This window comes from Myripristis murdjan, chromosome 13 (assembly GCF_902150065.1).
Source record: "Myripristis murdjan chromosome 13, fMyrMur1.1, whole genome shotgun sequence".
NCBI classification, from domain to species: Eukaryota; Metazoa; Chordata; class Actinopteri; order Holocentriformes; family Holocentridae; genus Myripristis; species Myripristis murdjan.
In genome coordinates this window covers 15,576,773-15,594,390 of record NC_043992.1, presented here as the reverse complement: position 1 = coordinate 15,594,390, position 17,618 = coordinate 15,576,773, and the positions used below count along the sequence as shown (strand labels likewise).

At 41.5% G+C, this 17,618-nt stretch overlaps 1 protein-coding gene across 2 annotated transcripts; it reads left to right on the top strand.

The window, feature by feature from the left end:
- Positions 1-699: 699 nt before the first annotated feature.
- On the top strand, positions 700-17,440 carry sidt2 (SID1 transmembrane family, member 2). Of its 2 annotated transcripts, XM_030066524.1 has the most exons (26): positions 700-1,559; positions 2,324-2,445; positions 4,682-4,846; positions 5,002-5,047; positions 5,875-5,976; positions 6,373-6,456; positions 6,668-6,833; positions 7,744-7,837; positions 8,119-8,174; positions 8,457-8,468; positions 9,740-9,778; positions 9,884-9,961; positions 10,602-10,717; positions 10,811-10,884; positions 11,438-11,504; positions 11,596-11,669; positions 11,761-11,884; positions 12,826-12,943; positions 13,051-13,187; positions 13,471-13,579; positions 14,217-14,293; positions 14,520-14,566; positions 14,689-14,794; positions 15,007-15,117; positions 15,876-15,989; positions 16,573-17,440. In XM_030066524.1, the coding sequence occupies exons 1-26, from the start codon at positions 1,314-1,316 to the stop codon at positions 16,633-16,635; spliced, it is 2,547 nt and encodes an 848-aa protein (XP_029922384.1). In that variant the 5' UTR covers positions 700-1,313; the 3' UTR covers positions 16,636-17,440. The 2 variants fall into 2 exon arrangements, with proteins under 2 accessions (XP_029922384.1, XP_029922385.1); XM_030066525.1 differs by lacking the exon at positions 8,457-8,468.
- The last annotated feature ends 178 nt before the right edge of the window (positions 17,441-17,618 follow it).

Genomic DNA, 17,618 nt, shown 5'->3' with positions numbered 1-17,618 from the left:
TGAATTGCAGTAGTTGGCCTTCGCGGCACAGCTTCTCTTCCTAAACGCCATTGCTCCGCCTTTCCAGGTCGTATTTCAATCCAGTTAACTTCCAGTTAGTTTCCAGAGTAGGTCTGCTGTATTCAGTTTATTTAAAAAATAAAAATAAAATGTTTAGTTTTAGTTTAGCTTTTATTAGTTTTAGTTTTAGTTTTTTTTTTTTTTTAGTTATAATATGTCAGGGTCGAGATTTAAGAAGCTCAGAATTGGTATTACAATACAAACACAACACTTTGCGAAGGTAATTAACTCTCAGTCATATATACGTCCCAGTCCCAATAAACATCAGCACCAACGCCTCTGCATATCTACATATATCTATATATATCTATATCTATATATATCTATATCTATATCTATATCTATATATATATATATATATATATAACTTAGTATGTACGTACACAATAGCGTTTCAATTAGTTTTCGTATGTCTAACTTCTAGTTTAATTTTTAGTTTTATTTCAGTTAACTAATTTTTTCCACGGCTAGTTTTAGTTTTTAGTTTAGTTTTAGTTAATTATAATAACCTTGGCATTAACGACACTTCTGGGTCGTTAATGTATGCCTAAATCATAACTTTGATATATCCGACAGTCCTTGAAGGCAGCTATAAGATATAACGTCATCACGTCGTGCTAGGTTTGGTTTGTTTACTGTCGGAGCGTGCAGGGGGGCGCTAATGACAAGGATTTCACCCCTTCACTATAAACACATCCCTCGGCTTTCAGCAGAGGAAAACATTTGCACAATGTCTGGCCGTCGCGATCCCAGGCCATGACAGCGGTTCACGTCGGACAGAGTCAAAGAAAACCTCGCAGCTGCCTTATTTTCGACGCGGACCGCCTCGCCGGAACCGAACCTCGACATCAAATTACGGAGCCGCTCTGCCTGCCTCCGAACTAACCATGCTAACGTTAGCCAGCTAGCTAGCACTTTTCCAACACTTTGCATTTGAAAGAGGAGGTGATTGAGTGAGCTATCGAGGTGTCGAAACTCTATTCTCTATTTGTCGTCGTGTCTGATAGGCTTGGGCTTGCTGCAGATGTCAAAAAGACGCGGAACGAGCCGTAACTGATTCGAGTTAAATGCCCCTTTAGCAGCTGCTGTAACGGTAATCGTGTGTCACAGTTGAGCTAGCCAGTTTGCTAGCCGAGCAGTTGTTTTTGAATGGGGTGCAGTTTCTGTAATTGTCGCTAAACTAAACCGGCTGGGGTAACCTTACACATCGGTCACCAGTTTTGGAAGACGCTGTCAGACGTAAGATTCAAGAAATGGTTCTAAGGAGTTGCTGGAAATCTCGACACAAGATCGCCGGACCTGCTCACTGCTGGATGCGACCCGGCTTCGCTGCCCTGCTGTGGCTGTGCCTGACCCAGTTTGGATCCGGTAGCGGGGCGGTGGGAGAGACCAAATCCGTGGTCCAGAAAGATGCGGAGTTTGATGTCACCTACAATGACACGGTTACAAGTGACAACCAGACCATCTATGCTTTTAATCACACCATCTCCAGGAATAAGGTGAGCTCCAGAGTCCTCAAAGGACACCAGACAGCACCACATGCGGCATCTTGCATTTCAATCACAAATACATGGTTATCCCTCCCAGCTCTTTCTATCAATTTAAGTTGAATTGGCTTTATTGGCATGACATAGCCCAAAGCAAGCAAACAAACAAACAAACAAACAAATAAATAAAGTATAAATTGAGAATAATAAAATGTGTATACACATAAAGGTAATAAAAATAATGTATATATGCATGTAAACAGAATCGTAAAAGTAACAACAATAATAACAATTACAGTAGATCATGTAATATATTGTTATACATTGTAATACATAGTAATATGCAGTGAGGTAATAACTTGGGAGGGAGAGAGACAAAAAGTATCCCACATTGAAACATGTCTTGCTTTGCGACTTGCAATAACATATTCCCCTGACAGTTCTCCTGCAGTGCTGTCTTCTAACAGAGGGGTTTGAATGAGTCTGTCTTTTGGGAGGCTAAGAAAGTCTGGGATTTTGTAATATCTTTGCATTTTGGATAGCTTGTGAGCCAATGAGTTTCTGTGTCAACTTCTCCTGCTTATGGCCTACAAATTTTCTTTATTCTTCTTAGTCATTGTCTCTTATAGTGTCCAATTCTATGTCCAGGAAATTATAGCAATGCAGTTTAATTAATGACTGGATTTCTGTTTTTCACTGCACGAAATTATCTTAGTCTCTTCTAGAGTGGTAACATGGTGTATTTCTCTGTCCTTCCTCTGTCCTCCGGGTCTCAGACGGAGGGGGTACGTGTGACTGTGGACGTGCTGTCAGAGGGATTGGAGAGCCCTATCCTTTTTGTGGTACGGCAAAAACAGGCTGTGCTATCCTTCCAGGTCCCACTCATCCTAAGAGGCCTGTAAGTAGCTCCACCATACGCACCTCCACATCAGTGTAAGCAGGAGACATCTGAAGGGAATTCATGTTAATTGCTTTGGTCCCTGTGGTTTCACTTCACTCCCACCCTTTTTTATCTACTGTGTCCTGCCACCTGCTCAGCTTCCTCTGAGTCTTAGACAAACCCCTGGGCTCTCTCTGAGAGCTCTGATAGATGTGGATATACAAAGACAGTCACATTTAGTTTGCTCCCTGAAATGTCCAGCAGAATGCTTGATTGCCCTCCTCTTACAGCAGCCTGTTAGCCTAAATCTTCCGTGTTCTCAATCAGTGCTGTTCTATAAGTTGAAGGGATCAGCGGATGAGATAAGCTATGGCATGAATGTCTTTTTGTATAGTAGAGAATGTCACTTAAAACTCCTGTGAATTCAGGTGGTGAAATGTCACCCTGTGCATCCACAAGTGTACTGTAAGTACAACATGGAACATGACTTGGATCTTTTCCATGTGGTCCTAGATGACCCAAAGAGTGGCTCAGGTTTTATTTTATGTACTACGTATGTTCTTAAATTAGCAAGGCTACACAGAACTGCTGGAATTTGTTGGAGTTAAATATGACCTTCTCTACATGATGACAAAACATGGTGTACATGGATGCTAGGTTAAACTATTAATCTATTCACTAATATGACCCTACCTTGTGTCGCAATGTTTAAGTACATCAGCAATGCTAAACCAGGCAAAATAACCATAGGTGGACTGTAAGGACCAGTCTCCAGAGCATTGCAATGGCCTAAGATGATCAAAGAGAGCTTTTAGACTAGACCTGCATGTACTTTATCTCCTTGTGACGAGCAGCGCATATTCATACTGTCAACAAAGTAATAATCCAGAGTTCCTCCTTTGACGTGTCCAACTGTTTGCTCTTCCTTAGACATTGCACAGTTATGACTTCAGGTTATGAGCTCAAACAAACATACACAGAGGTGTAGCCAGACCTATATGTACTTGGAAGTCTTGTAAAATGTTCAAATGTGAATTGTACTTGGTTTTTAACATTGAATATTTTGTCAGTTTGGCTAATGGTGGTGATTTTGGTTCTGAGATTCAGGTTTACTCCTAGGCTGATCCCAGGAGGTTTTGCATTTTAAGAATAACAATCATTGTTGGTGGGAAACAACCACCTCCACAGTCACTAATAAGCTCTGGATTGTATTCAACTGTGTATTGGACTTACATGCAGTGTAACCTGTCTTAATGGGATGTGACTTTAAGTTCAGCTGTTTGTCAGCAGTTGGCCAACAGCCCATCTGTGATGTGATCTCTGTGTTGCACACTCTGAAGTGAAGTCCTCTTTGTGGTTGTGCAACAGCAGAATGACCCAGCCAGAGCCAGTCAGGTGATCAGACAAACTTCAGCAAATCAGTAGTGGCCATTGGACTTTCATTTCCTCCATCGTAGCATGCTAGATCTTAGAAGTCTCGCTTACTGTAAATGAGCTGCTGTAGAGTGATGAGCGAAGGCTACTTGTGTTTCTACATTTAACGTTGGTCAGCATATTCATAGATTTGTCATAGTTTGCAAGAATGTTCCAAATAATAAAAAAGACTAAAGATTTCAAGCATTCAACAGTACACTTTATTTGCCAAATTGACTTGCTTGACCTCTCACCCAGAAGCAGGCATTTCTGAGTGTTATTTTATTCATAAACCAATAACCAGCAGAAATAACAATGCAGTTTAGCGTTTTACTCTGAACTCCATGTATCTCATGCCTTGCAGAAAAGACTTCACTTCCATGTATTGAGTGTATTGAACACCATCAGCAACACTGTCATGAGTCAGAGTTGTTTATTGATGGGTTAGGGTTTATTGAAGATGTACTTCCTGGTTGGGTTATCTGATCCTGAAACAAAAATCCTTGGAAGTTAGACCTATGGTTACAGTAATGCATTGCATTGGAACAGGCTTGTGTGAGCAACATGGATTGTAAAACAATGCAAATCCCTCACCTGAAACAACACCTTCTTTAGCTTTGATTTCTGTCTTTACATAGTCCATCTAGATCAGGGGGTCATCAACTACATTTGTTCAAGGGCCAGATTTTTTTTTCAAGCAGACACTTAATTTCAAATAACGAAATTTTGCTTTATTTAGACCTAATTAATTGTTGTAATATTTTCACTTTCCCAGAAAATGAATGTTTGGTTCTGTTTGATGTAAAAGAGCCTCTATAAAATGCCATTGCCCCCTCACAAGGTACCAGAGGAAGTACCCGTATGCCCATGTGGGCCGGACGCTGTGCCAGCCTCCAACCCGGGCCGCCTCTGAAACCCAGTACTTCTTTGTGGATGTGTCTACCCTGTCCAGCCTGGGTACACACTATCAGCTCAGGGTCAGCCGCGTCGACAGCTTCACCCTGCAGTGAGTGATCCAGAGCACACACACACACTCAGTCATTAATGCCACTATGATCAATGTCTGCATTATCAGCATAGCAGTTGATACCAGTTATCTATTATGGCAATTGTCAGTTACTGGCCTGTGTGTCTGATGTGTCATGTTCATTCTGATTACAGGACAGACAAGAAATTCAGCTTTACTGCCTCGCCATCTCAGCCACAGGTAAACAGTTTAATTACTGTTGCTCATGACAAAGGTCTTGAGAAAGAGTGATAACAAGCTTATAAACGAGTAGATGAAGAGAGAGGCAGCAGTGCAGAAATGAAGGGAAGCCTGACACAAGATTGTGAAAGTACATGCCATTATGAAGAGGAAAGTATGTTATAGTGAAGAGAAAAAGCAGAATGAGGGGAATTTCTGTTTTTACATCATTATGCAGTATGCACTGTCATCCGTGGGTTTATTTTTGTCTCAAAACACAAGTTCTGCTTTTTAGCACTTGAAAAGGAAAAAGGGTTCTTTGCCTGTTGCATCAAGACAAACTTTTCAATCACACCAAGTTTACCGTCTGTTCAGCTACTTATGTGACACAAAGCCTCAATTTCTTTCCGCTGCTGGTGCCTCAGTTTCATTCTTTTATTCCCTTATCTTCTTCTTCTTTTCTTTTTTTTTTTTTGCAGTTGTAATAATTTCATTCCCTATAAACATTTCCCACACAATGGCACTGTAACTGTGATGGGGACCGGATAGGGGTGCCGGTGGTTGTCAAAAATAAACTGTCTATTGAAAATGAAAGAATACATTAATATTATTTCTTATTTCATCACTTTAATTCTTGTTAATTCTCTGGGTTATTTTATTGTTTTTACCAGCAAACTGTTTTGGTCCACTCACCTTGCTTTTCCTCTCAGTTCTCTTTACATTACATCCCAGGCAAAGAATGACTCACACTTAATTTGTGCAGCAAGGGGAAACTGCAAGTGCAGTTTTGTGCTTTCCAATGCTGGACTCATTCCTTCCTCCTCTTCTCATCTTCCCCTTCCTCTCAGTACTTCAAGTATGTTTTTCCTGATGGCGTTGACACCGTGATCGTCAAAGTCAGCTCAGAGATGAACTTCCCCTGCTCCGTCATGTCCATCCAGGACATCCAGGTACAGCCTTACCAGAACCAGACATTCACCCCGGATGACCCTGCCCCACCCTGCTGCTGTCCTCTGGTGGCACCATGGCTGGGTGGTCAACATGCAGTACCACTCTTTAGTCATATGGGGGCACTGTTGGTTTTACTTTCAGCCTTTGAGTAACCGAGTCTTTGTGTGTTTTCTTTCTTGCTTTCCTTTTTTTCTTTCTTTCTGTATTTTTCCCTCATGACATTTTATTGCCTGCTGACTTTCTACCTTAATTTTCCTCTTTAACTTCTAATTTTGCCCTTTTTCGATCTGTTTCTCACATTTTGCTTTTTTGTTCTTTGTGCCTCAACTTTTTTCTCACTTTCTCTCCTGCCTCCTTTCATTCTCCTTTAACTCTCTCACTCTTTTTCTCTCTAGTGCCCTGTGTATGATCTTGACAACAATGTGGCCTTCATTGGGATGTACCAGACCATGACCAAGAAAGGTGCCATCACCGTGCAGGTAATGTCCCTCACACAGTGCTAAGTAACAAAAAATCACATACAGATATTACGATTTGTGACCAAGCCTCCAGCACATTACATACAGCACTGCCAGATAAACAGACTGATTTTGGTGCAAACAGAGTCACATCATCTAAATTCTGAGCCTTTTCTTGGCATAGACCATCAGTTGCATCCTCCTCTCATGTCTCCTTCTCCCTGGCCCGTAGAGAAAGGATTTCCCCAGCAACAGCTTCTACGTGGTGGTCGTGGTGAAAACAGAGGACGAGGCGTGTGGAGGTCCACTGCGCTTCTACCCCCTCCGCCCTGATGAGCTGATCAACGCCGGCAACCGCACCAAGGTCCTCGATGTGGTGGTCTCTCCCGCCATCAACTGTAAGTCCCATCTGCACTCATGTGAATGGTTCAGTCTACAAAGATTTCCAACTGTTTGAAGTCTTAGGAGAAAGAAAGAGAAAATTAGGAGAAAGTCATTAAATTCATTAAAATACGCACAGTGTATCAGTTTATGTATTATTGGCTTAACTGACTCCCCCAAGTCTGCAAAATACGCCATCTAACTGTGGGAGAACCACGTATTTTTTTTTTCCAGGAGGAAATTTTTATTTAAATTCCAGGTTTCTGAAGGTCATAGGAAACCGTTAAAAGTCAAGTTGCTTTCTCCTGGACGAGAGATATGAAATGATGCATATCCAGACGTTTTGTAAATGTCAGGGATTTTCTTTTGTTTTCCCAACTAGTCAGGCGGTTAAGGTCAAGCTTGGCTGTTGGTAGACCAATTTGCTGTTGAAAAAATAACAAATCCTCATTGCAAATATTTTCAGCATCATTTCCTGCGATTACATGTAAAGAGTGATGTGATTTGATTTTCAGTGCGCAATTATTCACTGAGTGTTCTGTGCAAGAATAAAAGATAACAGGCTAAGCATCATATTTACACATGAGGTATTGGGTTCATTTAATGGCTTTAAATAAAATCACACTTTTGCTTTTTGCTGAGCCATTGCTATGTTGTTTGCTATGTTTATGAGGCAGGAAGAACGAATTGTAACATTGAATCTAATATATCTTAATCAAACCCCTCTTCTTTTCTGGAGTCAAAGTCTTTGTGAACATTGAGGAGACATCCTTGTCATTTCTGCATGCAGGGTACATGCTGCATACTCTCATCTCTCTCCTCATCTCCCAGGTGTAAGCTAAAGGTGGTGTTGCTGTCGTGTCGCATTATGCAGTGCACTACTATTGCTTGATTATGCTCGAATATGTCTGTCTCCACTCCCCACAGCGGAGGTGTACGTGATGGGTATGCTGTTCTGTCTGGGCATCTTCCTGTCCTTCTATCTGCTCACCTTCCTGGTGGCCTGTCTCCAAAACAAGCGGTAAGAATTGATGTTTCTCTCTGAGATTAAAGAGTCACCCAATCCCATTTCATGTGCCTCGCTCACTGCTGGCACTCCCTGTGAGCCACGTACTCATTAGTTGTGATACACATAACATGAATTTGTGTCCATACTATATAAAGGCTGCATACATCCCAGATTTTAGGGTCTACGACTGCTGTGTGTAGACTCATGTAGCAGCTCTGATGAGAACAAGATTAGACTGAATGCAGAAATGCTCATTTGCATCCCATCTCCTTTCCTGTCTTTTTTTTCTGCAGAATGAACAAGAGAGAGGCGCTTCTGAATCCTGCCGACATGTCGCCCGCAGAGACAGGTATCCCGGCAACTAGCTATAACGGACCAGCCCACTACAGCTTTGTTAGAGGGTGTATGGAGTGTGCTATTGTTTTTTTTCTGGACTTGCATGGATTTCATAATAATTTAAAATAAAATGTATGATTTTCAAACAAATTTCTCTTAAAATCAGTTTCTCTTGTGACAAGATAGGATAGATACATAGGTAAATATGAATAATATTCATGTGCACAATTTTAAATGTCTGTCTGTACTGAATGTGTGTTTCACTCTCTCTCCCTCATGCTAATGTGTGGTACAGCCTCTCTGCTTGGTAAGAATGGAGACGGTATAATGAAGCTATCATGCACATACTTTTGCTCACGCTGTGTGTGTGTGTCTGCAGATGCTCAGCATTCATTAACCCATATTACTAACTCATTTAACAAGTGATGCACAATACTGGATTTGTTGCTGATATCTGTTATGCCGATATTTCAACTCTACACATTCACTGGGCAATATAAAAAAAGTACTTCAACTAAGGTTATGTTAAGCATGCCCTATTTATTTTTATCATTTAACATTTTCTTGCAAACAAAACTGTGAGATTCATCCTAGTTAAACAGGCTTGGATGATGCTCTCCCTGAGACAATCTGACAACAGCCACAACCAGGGCAGATTTGACCTGTTTCACATATCAGCATGTCATATCGGCATAATTTTTCATTTCAGGCTAATGCGGATATTTCATTTTACAGCCAATATCGGGCCGATACTGATGATGTGCTGATAGTATGGTGCATCCCTACATTTACCCTATAACAGAAGATTGAACACACTCTAATCCTCATACCGTGGCTACAAACATAGCTTTTCACCTTGTTTTTCATTGCACTTTATACAGTGACATTAAAGAGTTCTTTGTTTGAAATGACACAAGTAAAATACTCTAATGTAGCATCACAAAGTTATCAGTTCTCACCATTTCATAGTCAGTCGACAGCAGAGACAGACACATAACAGAAGGTCAACATTACTAACATCGTGACAGACTAACAAAAGCACAAAGTAGATGTTTGGACATGGTTCGCCAGAGATGTGAAATCATGGCCTGAAACCGGGAGACCAACGTGCACGCTGCTTTGTTTACTCAGCTTAACCCCGCCTCTCTGTGCACGTCTGTATCTACAGCCATTCATTTATTAAAAACTGAAGGACACAGACACTCTTTTAATAACAATTTGCTTTCACTGCAGTAAATCACTTATTGCCAAGAATGTCAACAATGTGTTTTTTGGGGCTTTTTTGACACTCATGTATTTGTAATCAAAACTCCTTCTTTTAAAATTTCCCACACCCATTACTACTTCCTTATTTGTGTGTGCGTGCGTGTGTGTGTGTGTGTGTGTGTATGATCTGATCACATCCCAGCATGTGTTGATGTTCTCCCTCACCTCTAAGAGCTGATGCACTAACAGTGGCATTGCTGTATGTAGTAACACAACCTGATGCTGCTTGAACTCATGCTTGTTCATGCGTGTGCATATTGTTACTGGCTTTGGATTTGTTAGATTTTTATGTGTGTGTATGTGTGTCCACAGGAAAGACTCCAGCCTCACCATATGAATACGGCTCCTTTGGTGAGTTTTCATTATGTAAGCTGCATTCTCTGATATGAGATATGAGAGTTTAGTTTATGTGTGACTGAATCGTATCCATCTCACCACCTTCCTCCTCCTCCCAAGCTGACAATGGCAGCACGCTGAGTTCAGAGGCCGTGACTGACAGCGCCACTTCAACCGACAATAACTACGGCTACATGGGTATGAACAGACACACACACACACACACAATGCTGTTGGCTCACCACCGTCACTCCGCAGCCTGTCACCACTCGGCCAGCGGTCAGCAGCTTGGAAAGCCTTGCGGTCCCTCATTGGTTGTCTGTGTGTGTTTTTGTTCATCAGGACAGGAGCCTTTCAAACGTCGGCCAATTCTCAATCACCTTCACCACATAGCCATCCGCATCGGTGACACACTGCCATAAATCGTTCAAATCAGTTCCGCCTGTAAACCACACCAATCAGCACCACATCAATCACACTGCAATGAGGCCTGAATGTAATTTCAGATTGTTTGAGGTTAAATTGGTTCAAGACTGATTCAGAGAATACAACTATAGTAATTCCTGGCCAGGGAGTGTCCACTCCCCTAATTGTGGACATGAAAAGAGATGACAAAATAATACTGAGCACAGATCAAAGCACAAATAATCACCTGAATATTTCTGTGTCATCTTTGAGACCTTTGAAGACCGCTAAGCCAAATCCTATGATTCTTTGAAATTTTGTGATTAGCTCGAACATGTCAGAAGCCTTGAAGAATTTCTCATTCCTCCAGTGGCTCAGATTGCCCTTTTGTTCTCTTTTCTACCATGTCCGTGTCTTCCTCTCCCCTGATCAGAGCGCTCGCTGGACAGTGTTGGGCGAAGCCGGCAGGAGTCTCTGAGCTCGGTGGAGGAGGATGACTACGACACGCTGGCTGACATCGATTCAGATAAAAACATTGTACGCACCAAGGTACGCCTCATCTCTCTGCTTCACCGCACACCACCATCGTTCACTGTCTTACAGAATTGAACTGTCATTGACCGTCTCCTCCCCTTGCCACAGAAATTCCTGTGTGTGTCTGACCTGGCCCGCAAAGACAAGAGGATCCTCAGCAAGAAATACCAAATCTACTTTTGGTGAGGACGCTGGGGAGAGAAGAGCATACCAAATGCCACGGCAGAATTGCATCAAACAAACATTATCAACCTTCCCTGTCTATGTCCAGGCCCCATAAATAGATCCACATTTTGATTTTGTGTTAAAATCACAGCTAAACTGTTGATGGGGATGTGGACGTTAAAGTAGAATAGTCAGTTAGATAGATAGATAGATTTACTTTATTGATCCCAAACTGGGAAATTCCCAGTTTGTACATTTAGTTGTACATTTAGTGATAGTGCAGTGAGTGAAATAATAATTTTACTGCTTTTAAACTCAGCCATTGGGTGTCTCGACTGTCTTGTTAGCCACTGATTAAGTAATTAAGTAATAATAATAATTAATTAATAATAATTAAGTAATTAAGTATAATAATATAATAATAATAATTAAGTAATTATAACATACAAAGTTGTGTGAAATAACGTTACGAAGCGAACAGTTTGCTGTTATAAGTGGAGCAGCGAGCCTTCTGCTCTTAGCTCTAACTTTGCTCTGTAACAAAGCCAATTCTTGTCGCTCTCTCCTCAGGAACATCGCCACTATCGCTGTGTTCTACGCCTTGCCAGTCATCCAGCTGGTCATCACCTATCAAACAGTACGCAGTGGACAAATAAACTGATATAATTAAATTTTGCCCCTCTCTGTTATATTAAATTCTGAAAACACACTAACATACTCTTCCACAGGTTGTTAACGTCACAGGAAACCAGGACATCTGCTACTATAACTTCCTGTGTGCTCACCCACTGGGAGCTCTAAGGTGCGTATGGTCGTGAAAATCTCCGAAGTAAAGAATGTGGCTGCCTGTTTTCAAATGTTAATGCTGGCTTCTCACTGGCCGCCCTGCACAGTGCGTTCAACAACATCCTCAGCAACCTGGGTTATGTGATGCTGGGACTGCTCTTCCTCCTCATCGTCCTCAAGAGAGACATCGTTCACAATCGTGCCCTGCTCCGCAATGACCTCAATGCGCTGGTAAGAGGCACACACACACACACACACACACACACACACACACACACACACACACACACACACACACACACACACACACCCTATACACACAAATACAGTTGCAGCTATGCTAAATTATAAAATGGGTAGTTTCAGTCCTTCTGTTCAAAATGACAGCCAAAACACAAGCACACACCTTTAACTACACAACAGATTAAACATTAATGTACCTCAAAATTACCATGATATTCTTTTTTTTTTTTTTTTTTTACCTTTTTACTACATACACCATGTGAAAAAACAAGAAAGAGAATATCCAATGACTAAATCCACCACGCATCAAACACAAGCCAAAGCAATAAATAATTAAACAGTGAAAAAAATCAGTCACACGATAATGCCATTATGTTACACCTTAATTGCGGATTTAAAATGATATTTTTGAGGTTTGTTTGTGTTCGTATCCTTAATATGTTATGTACCATTGTTGCTTTAAAAGAATGAAGCTGCTAAAAGTGATGCTTTACAGTCATTTTAAGAACAGCTCAGTACAGTTTTAGAAACTGCCTACGTCTCTCAGCTCTTGTAAAATCCTACAGCACGGCCTTCTGTGGCCTGTTGCTTAAATAAATAAGAGGGAGGGAGTAGTGGAGGCAGCATAAGCAGACATAAATGCTCTCACAGGAACATAAGAGGTGGAAGAGTAATACTGCTTACAGTAAAATAGGCAAGAAACAGGGAGGGGGCAGCGGATGGAACTGACTGAACAGAGAGCGCTCACATCCGCCTCTCTGATTCATGTCGTGTCCAGATCCAACGTTTGCTTTGGGGCTGATAGAGAAATGTTTATTTAGTCAACTTGATCCATCAAAGATCATGTCACTCTCACGCACTGGCACTCCCTGTTTTGTTCCTCTCTCTCTCTCTCTACCACTCTTTCTCCCTCCCTCCCCTGTTCTCAGGAGTGTGGTATCCCAAAGCACTTTGGTCTGTTCTACGCCATGGGAACAGCTCTAATGATGGAGGGCCTGCTCAGCGCCTGTTACCACGTCTGTCCAAACTACACCAACTTTCAGTTTGGTGAGACTGTTTTTCCATTTTCATTCCTCTATTGCTTCATTAGACGGTAGCCAAGGTGTGTATGCAATAGTGTGTTTTCCTCTCTCTCTCTCTCTCCCTCTGTGCAGACACCTCTTTCATGTACATGATAGCCGGGCTGTGCATGCTGAAGCTGTATCAGAAGAGGCACCCGGACATCAATGCCAGCGCTTACACTGCCTACGCCTGCCTGGCTGCTGTCATCTTCTTCTCTGTGCTGGGAGTGGTGAGCACACACACACACACACACACAGGCACACACCGGAACATAGGGATACAGAGACAATCAGTCAGTGCCCCACGGATCCCTGGGTATTTTTTGGTACAGAAAGGCAGAGGTGGGCCACATATCAGCAATGGCATGAGGTGTGAAACTGAGAAAAATGTAATTCTCTGAAAAAGTTTACTAAATCATTAGATGAATCTATGCAATAGTGGAAGAAGTCAGAAAATAGCATCATCTGTAATGCCATAGCATTTGCTCATATTTGCTGTGCTGTGTTTTTCAGGTATTTGGGAAAGGCAACATGGTGTTTTGGATCGTGTTTTCAGTGATCCACATCCTGGCCACCCTCCTCCTCAGCACCCAGCTCTACTACATGGGCCGATGGAGGCTCGGTAAGATCAAAGCCAAAGCAGCCAACTTTAAACCGCCTGGAGTGGTCATTATACTGTATATCAGGTTGACTCTCAAAGTGCTTCCACAGACTTATTATTTTCTTATAGTATTTTTTTGCAGGTTAAAACACTGGAATAATGCCATTGTAAAGTGTTTCCTTTACCCTACAGTAATGACAGTGTAGGATTTTAGCTTATTCTACATAGTGTCAGTTTCTCTGAAGTGTGTCACCTAAATGCCCTAAATGGAAATTCATGTCAGTCACATTGTGAAATTTAACCCAAAACTTTGCCAATGCTCATCACTTCTCTATTAGCAACTGATTTAATGAGAAATAATCTATTAATCTCTGCATTACAAATTAATGTAACAAATAAGGAAATAGAGAGCGTGAGGTTTTAAAGATTTAACATATATTAGCATTTCCCATATGGCTCCAGTGATGATGAAGTGTTTCCAGAATACTGCATGTGGGTGTTAATAGTGATGTAGAGCTGTGGAGTCGATGACACATGTAGTGTTTTCTGTCTAATCTTGATACCAGTCTACAGCCCTTGAGTCAGTGTTTTACATTAAGCTTGTGAAGCCATGAACCCACCTCGTTGACGTTTGTGTCTGTGTGGATTTGTGTGTCAGACTCGGGGATCCTGCGCAGGATGGTGTACGTCATTTACACAGACTGCATCAGACAATGCAGCGGACCCATGTACATTGTGAGTACCGACTGGCACAGTATGTGGGTTTACATGGAATTATTTGAGTCTAGTTAGTCTACTCAGAAGCTGAAATTCAGCACACATGAATCTTAACATGAAATGAAACGCGCTGTGTTTTTTCCCCAGACTTCTTGGTATTTGTTACTGCTTGATTCTAGATTAACACTGATGGCTGCATTTCCTTCCCGTTTGTAAACCATGTTTCTTCCTCTCTGTCTGCCAGGATCGCATGGTTCTGCTCGTGATGGGGAACATCATCAACTGGTCTCTGTAAGTAACCACAGGGCTCTGCCTCCACAGCATGGAGCCCAACACACACAGCAAGGTGAACTCTCTCTCTCTCACATCTTTGTTTACCCACCTACCTGTCCTCTCTCTCTCTCTCTCCACAGGGCTGCTTACGGTCTCATAGAGAGACCTAATGACTTTGCGTCCTACCTGTTGGCCATCGCCATCTGTAACCTGCTCCTCTACTTTGCCTTTTACATCATTATGAAGGTAAATGTGGGTGTATCATATTGAGGGATACAAAAGAAATTTAGCTTATTTTATCAGAAATCGTGTTTTTCTTTATCATCGTACTATGTAATTTAAGCATAAATGAATGAAATATTGTTAGAAAATAAACTGACATCGATTTGTTCTGTAAAGCTTTATTCCAAGGCTTATTTATTGTGTGTGTGTGTGTGTGTGTGTGCATGTGTGTGTAGCTGCGGAGCGGAGAGCGAATCCAGTGTCTGGCATTAGTGTGTATTCTCTTCACGGCCGTGGTGTGGGGCTTCGCACTGTTTTTCTTCTTCCAGGGCCTCAGCACCTGGCAGGTCAGTTACACGCATACATGGACACGCACACCGTTACAGCATGAATTTTACTGGAGCTTTCAGTCCAGCACAGGGCCTTTTGATGCAAGGACCCACATGCAGACATACTATTTGTCCCATCACCCACCACATATTTTGTGAAGAGTTGTTAAAAAAACAGTTAAGCTTTCAGTTACACTTACATCTATCACCATGGTGAATCTCAGTGATCCCTATGATCTCTTTGAGTAGTCAGTAGACAAGAAAAGTGCTTTAAATGCACCATTATTATTTCTTTCAGATAATATCAAAAATCATACCAGCAGGCTCATGTGTAGGCAATTCTGGCTTTTGCAAAAACATTTTGAAAGCTTTGAAAACAATCAGTTTATCTTTTCTTTCTTTTTTTTTGCCAATAAATCTAAAAGATTCTTATGTTTCAAAATGTTGTTTTTTTTTTTTTTTTTTTTGATTGTTGACATTTGTTCAGCTGAAAAATATCAGCATCAAAATGTTGGATGGATGAATGTAGAAATTGTGCCACCTGTGATTATAGACCTTACACTCCAATACATGGAGTTTTTTATCTGCCATCACAGAAGAGAATTCATTTCTGTGGCGTTCCCACAATCCACAGCCTCCATGCTGCCATCCACCAGCAGCTCGGGATCTATAATTTGAGAATAGCTGCTTTAGACAACACCATACCTAATCATCAGATACTGTACAAGTCAACAGCACTGATATGACTTTGTGTTTGTGTGTGTGTTCTATACCAGAAAACTCCAGCAGAGTCTCGTGAGCACAACAGGGACTGTATCCTGCTCTCGTTCTTTGACGACCACGACATTTGGCACTTCCTGTCCTCCATCGCCATGTTTGGATCCTTCCTGGTACGGACATGTGTGTTCACGTGTGTGTGTGTGTGTGTGTGTATCAGTGTTTGTGAGCTGTAGTGCAGTTCTCTCTATTTAAGCTGAAGTTGATCCACAGATTGACATCATCTACGGTTGTGAAGTTTCATTCAGAGCATTTTCCTTCTCTTGTTCTGGTAATTCCTTCTCCGTTATGCTCCAAGGAGAATTTAAGGATGCAGAATTTTACAGAATTCCTCTAAATGCTAACAAAGTGCACTTTCACCGTTAAACTATCAATTCACAATATCATCGTATCCTCAATATCTTAGTCAGTGGAGAATGACGGTAGCCTGTTGTTGTCAGACGCCCTCTGAATGCACCACCAGGAAAACTTTGAACTCTGATCACATCACTCCGCCCAAATTCAAGTCACCAAAACACAACAGTGCTGCTGCTCTTAGGAAAACTAATGTGGATAGTTTCAAGTCTCTGAGTGTTCATTGGCATACAGTAGTGGCATGTTTATATGTTTTGTACATAGCAGGTTAAACATGCATGGAGACCATCCACTTGTGCTTGTGTACTTACTTACCCCTCCCTCCCCCCTACTGTGCCTCAGGTCCTCCTGACTATGGATGATGACCTCGACACCGTCCAGAGAGACAAGATCTATGTCTTCTAGATCTGTCAGATCCACAACGAGGAGCTCAGCTCTTCCTCTCTGCCTTATTGCCTCACTCTCGTCTCTTTCTAGCATTTTGTTCTTAAAAGAAAAAACAGCCAGTAGTCCGTCTCCAGAGCTGTGATGTGGGCTTGTCTCAGCCTCTCACAGCCAATCACAAGTTAGGGAGGGGTGATAATCCTTCCCTCCATCCGTCCCTCCCTCCACCTGTATGGACACTGGACGTGCCAATCAAGAGTTGGGTCAAGCTCAAGTGATGTTGAAGTTTTTTGTTGTCTTGCTGCCACCATCGATATAACTGTTGTAATTGATGTTTACTTATCGCTGACGATGAAGATGATAATGTACGCTCTTGCTAAGAAAAAAGAAAAATGGTTCATATTAACTTATTTTATACTGTCTGCATTACATTTTACCTACAAGTCAACAATGCATTTTGAAATGATGCTGTTTGTATGCTGTATGTTTATACGCTGTGTGCAAGAGTTTGTAAAAGTGTGTGTGTGTGTGTGAGTGTGTGAGTGTTCAAACATTAATATGTGTGAGAATATTATTCCTGTTCAGTCTGTCAGTGGCCTTTAATGTTCTAATCATGTTAGTCTGATACTGTACTCTGATTGGTCAGATTCTCAAGATACCCATCCTCCTCCATGGAGAATATCGCTGATGATGATGATTGTATTCTACTTAACTTCCTTAGAGTCTAAGAAAGTATTTTTTGCACTGTATGGTATGGGAAAACAATGATTACAATGTCAAAAACAATGCAAAGGCACGGTTACTGAATAAAGGTCTTGTTTTCATATCTTTTTTCAGAGTCTACCTGACATTCTACTGTTTGTAAAAATAATTCAGTTTTACCTGGTGGATAGAAGCTAGAATGGAAAATGCTTAAGACCTCCATATTAAGTGCTTTCAGCACAAGTCACCCGTGTCTTCTCTGGCTGATCTTGCAACAGGAATGAACTTGAAAATAGAAACAG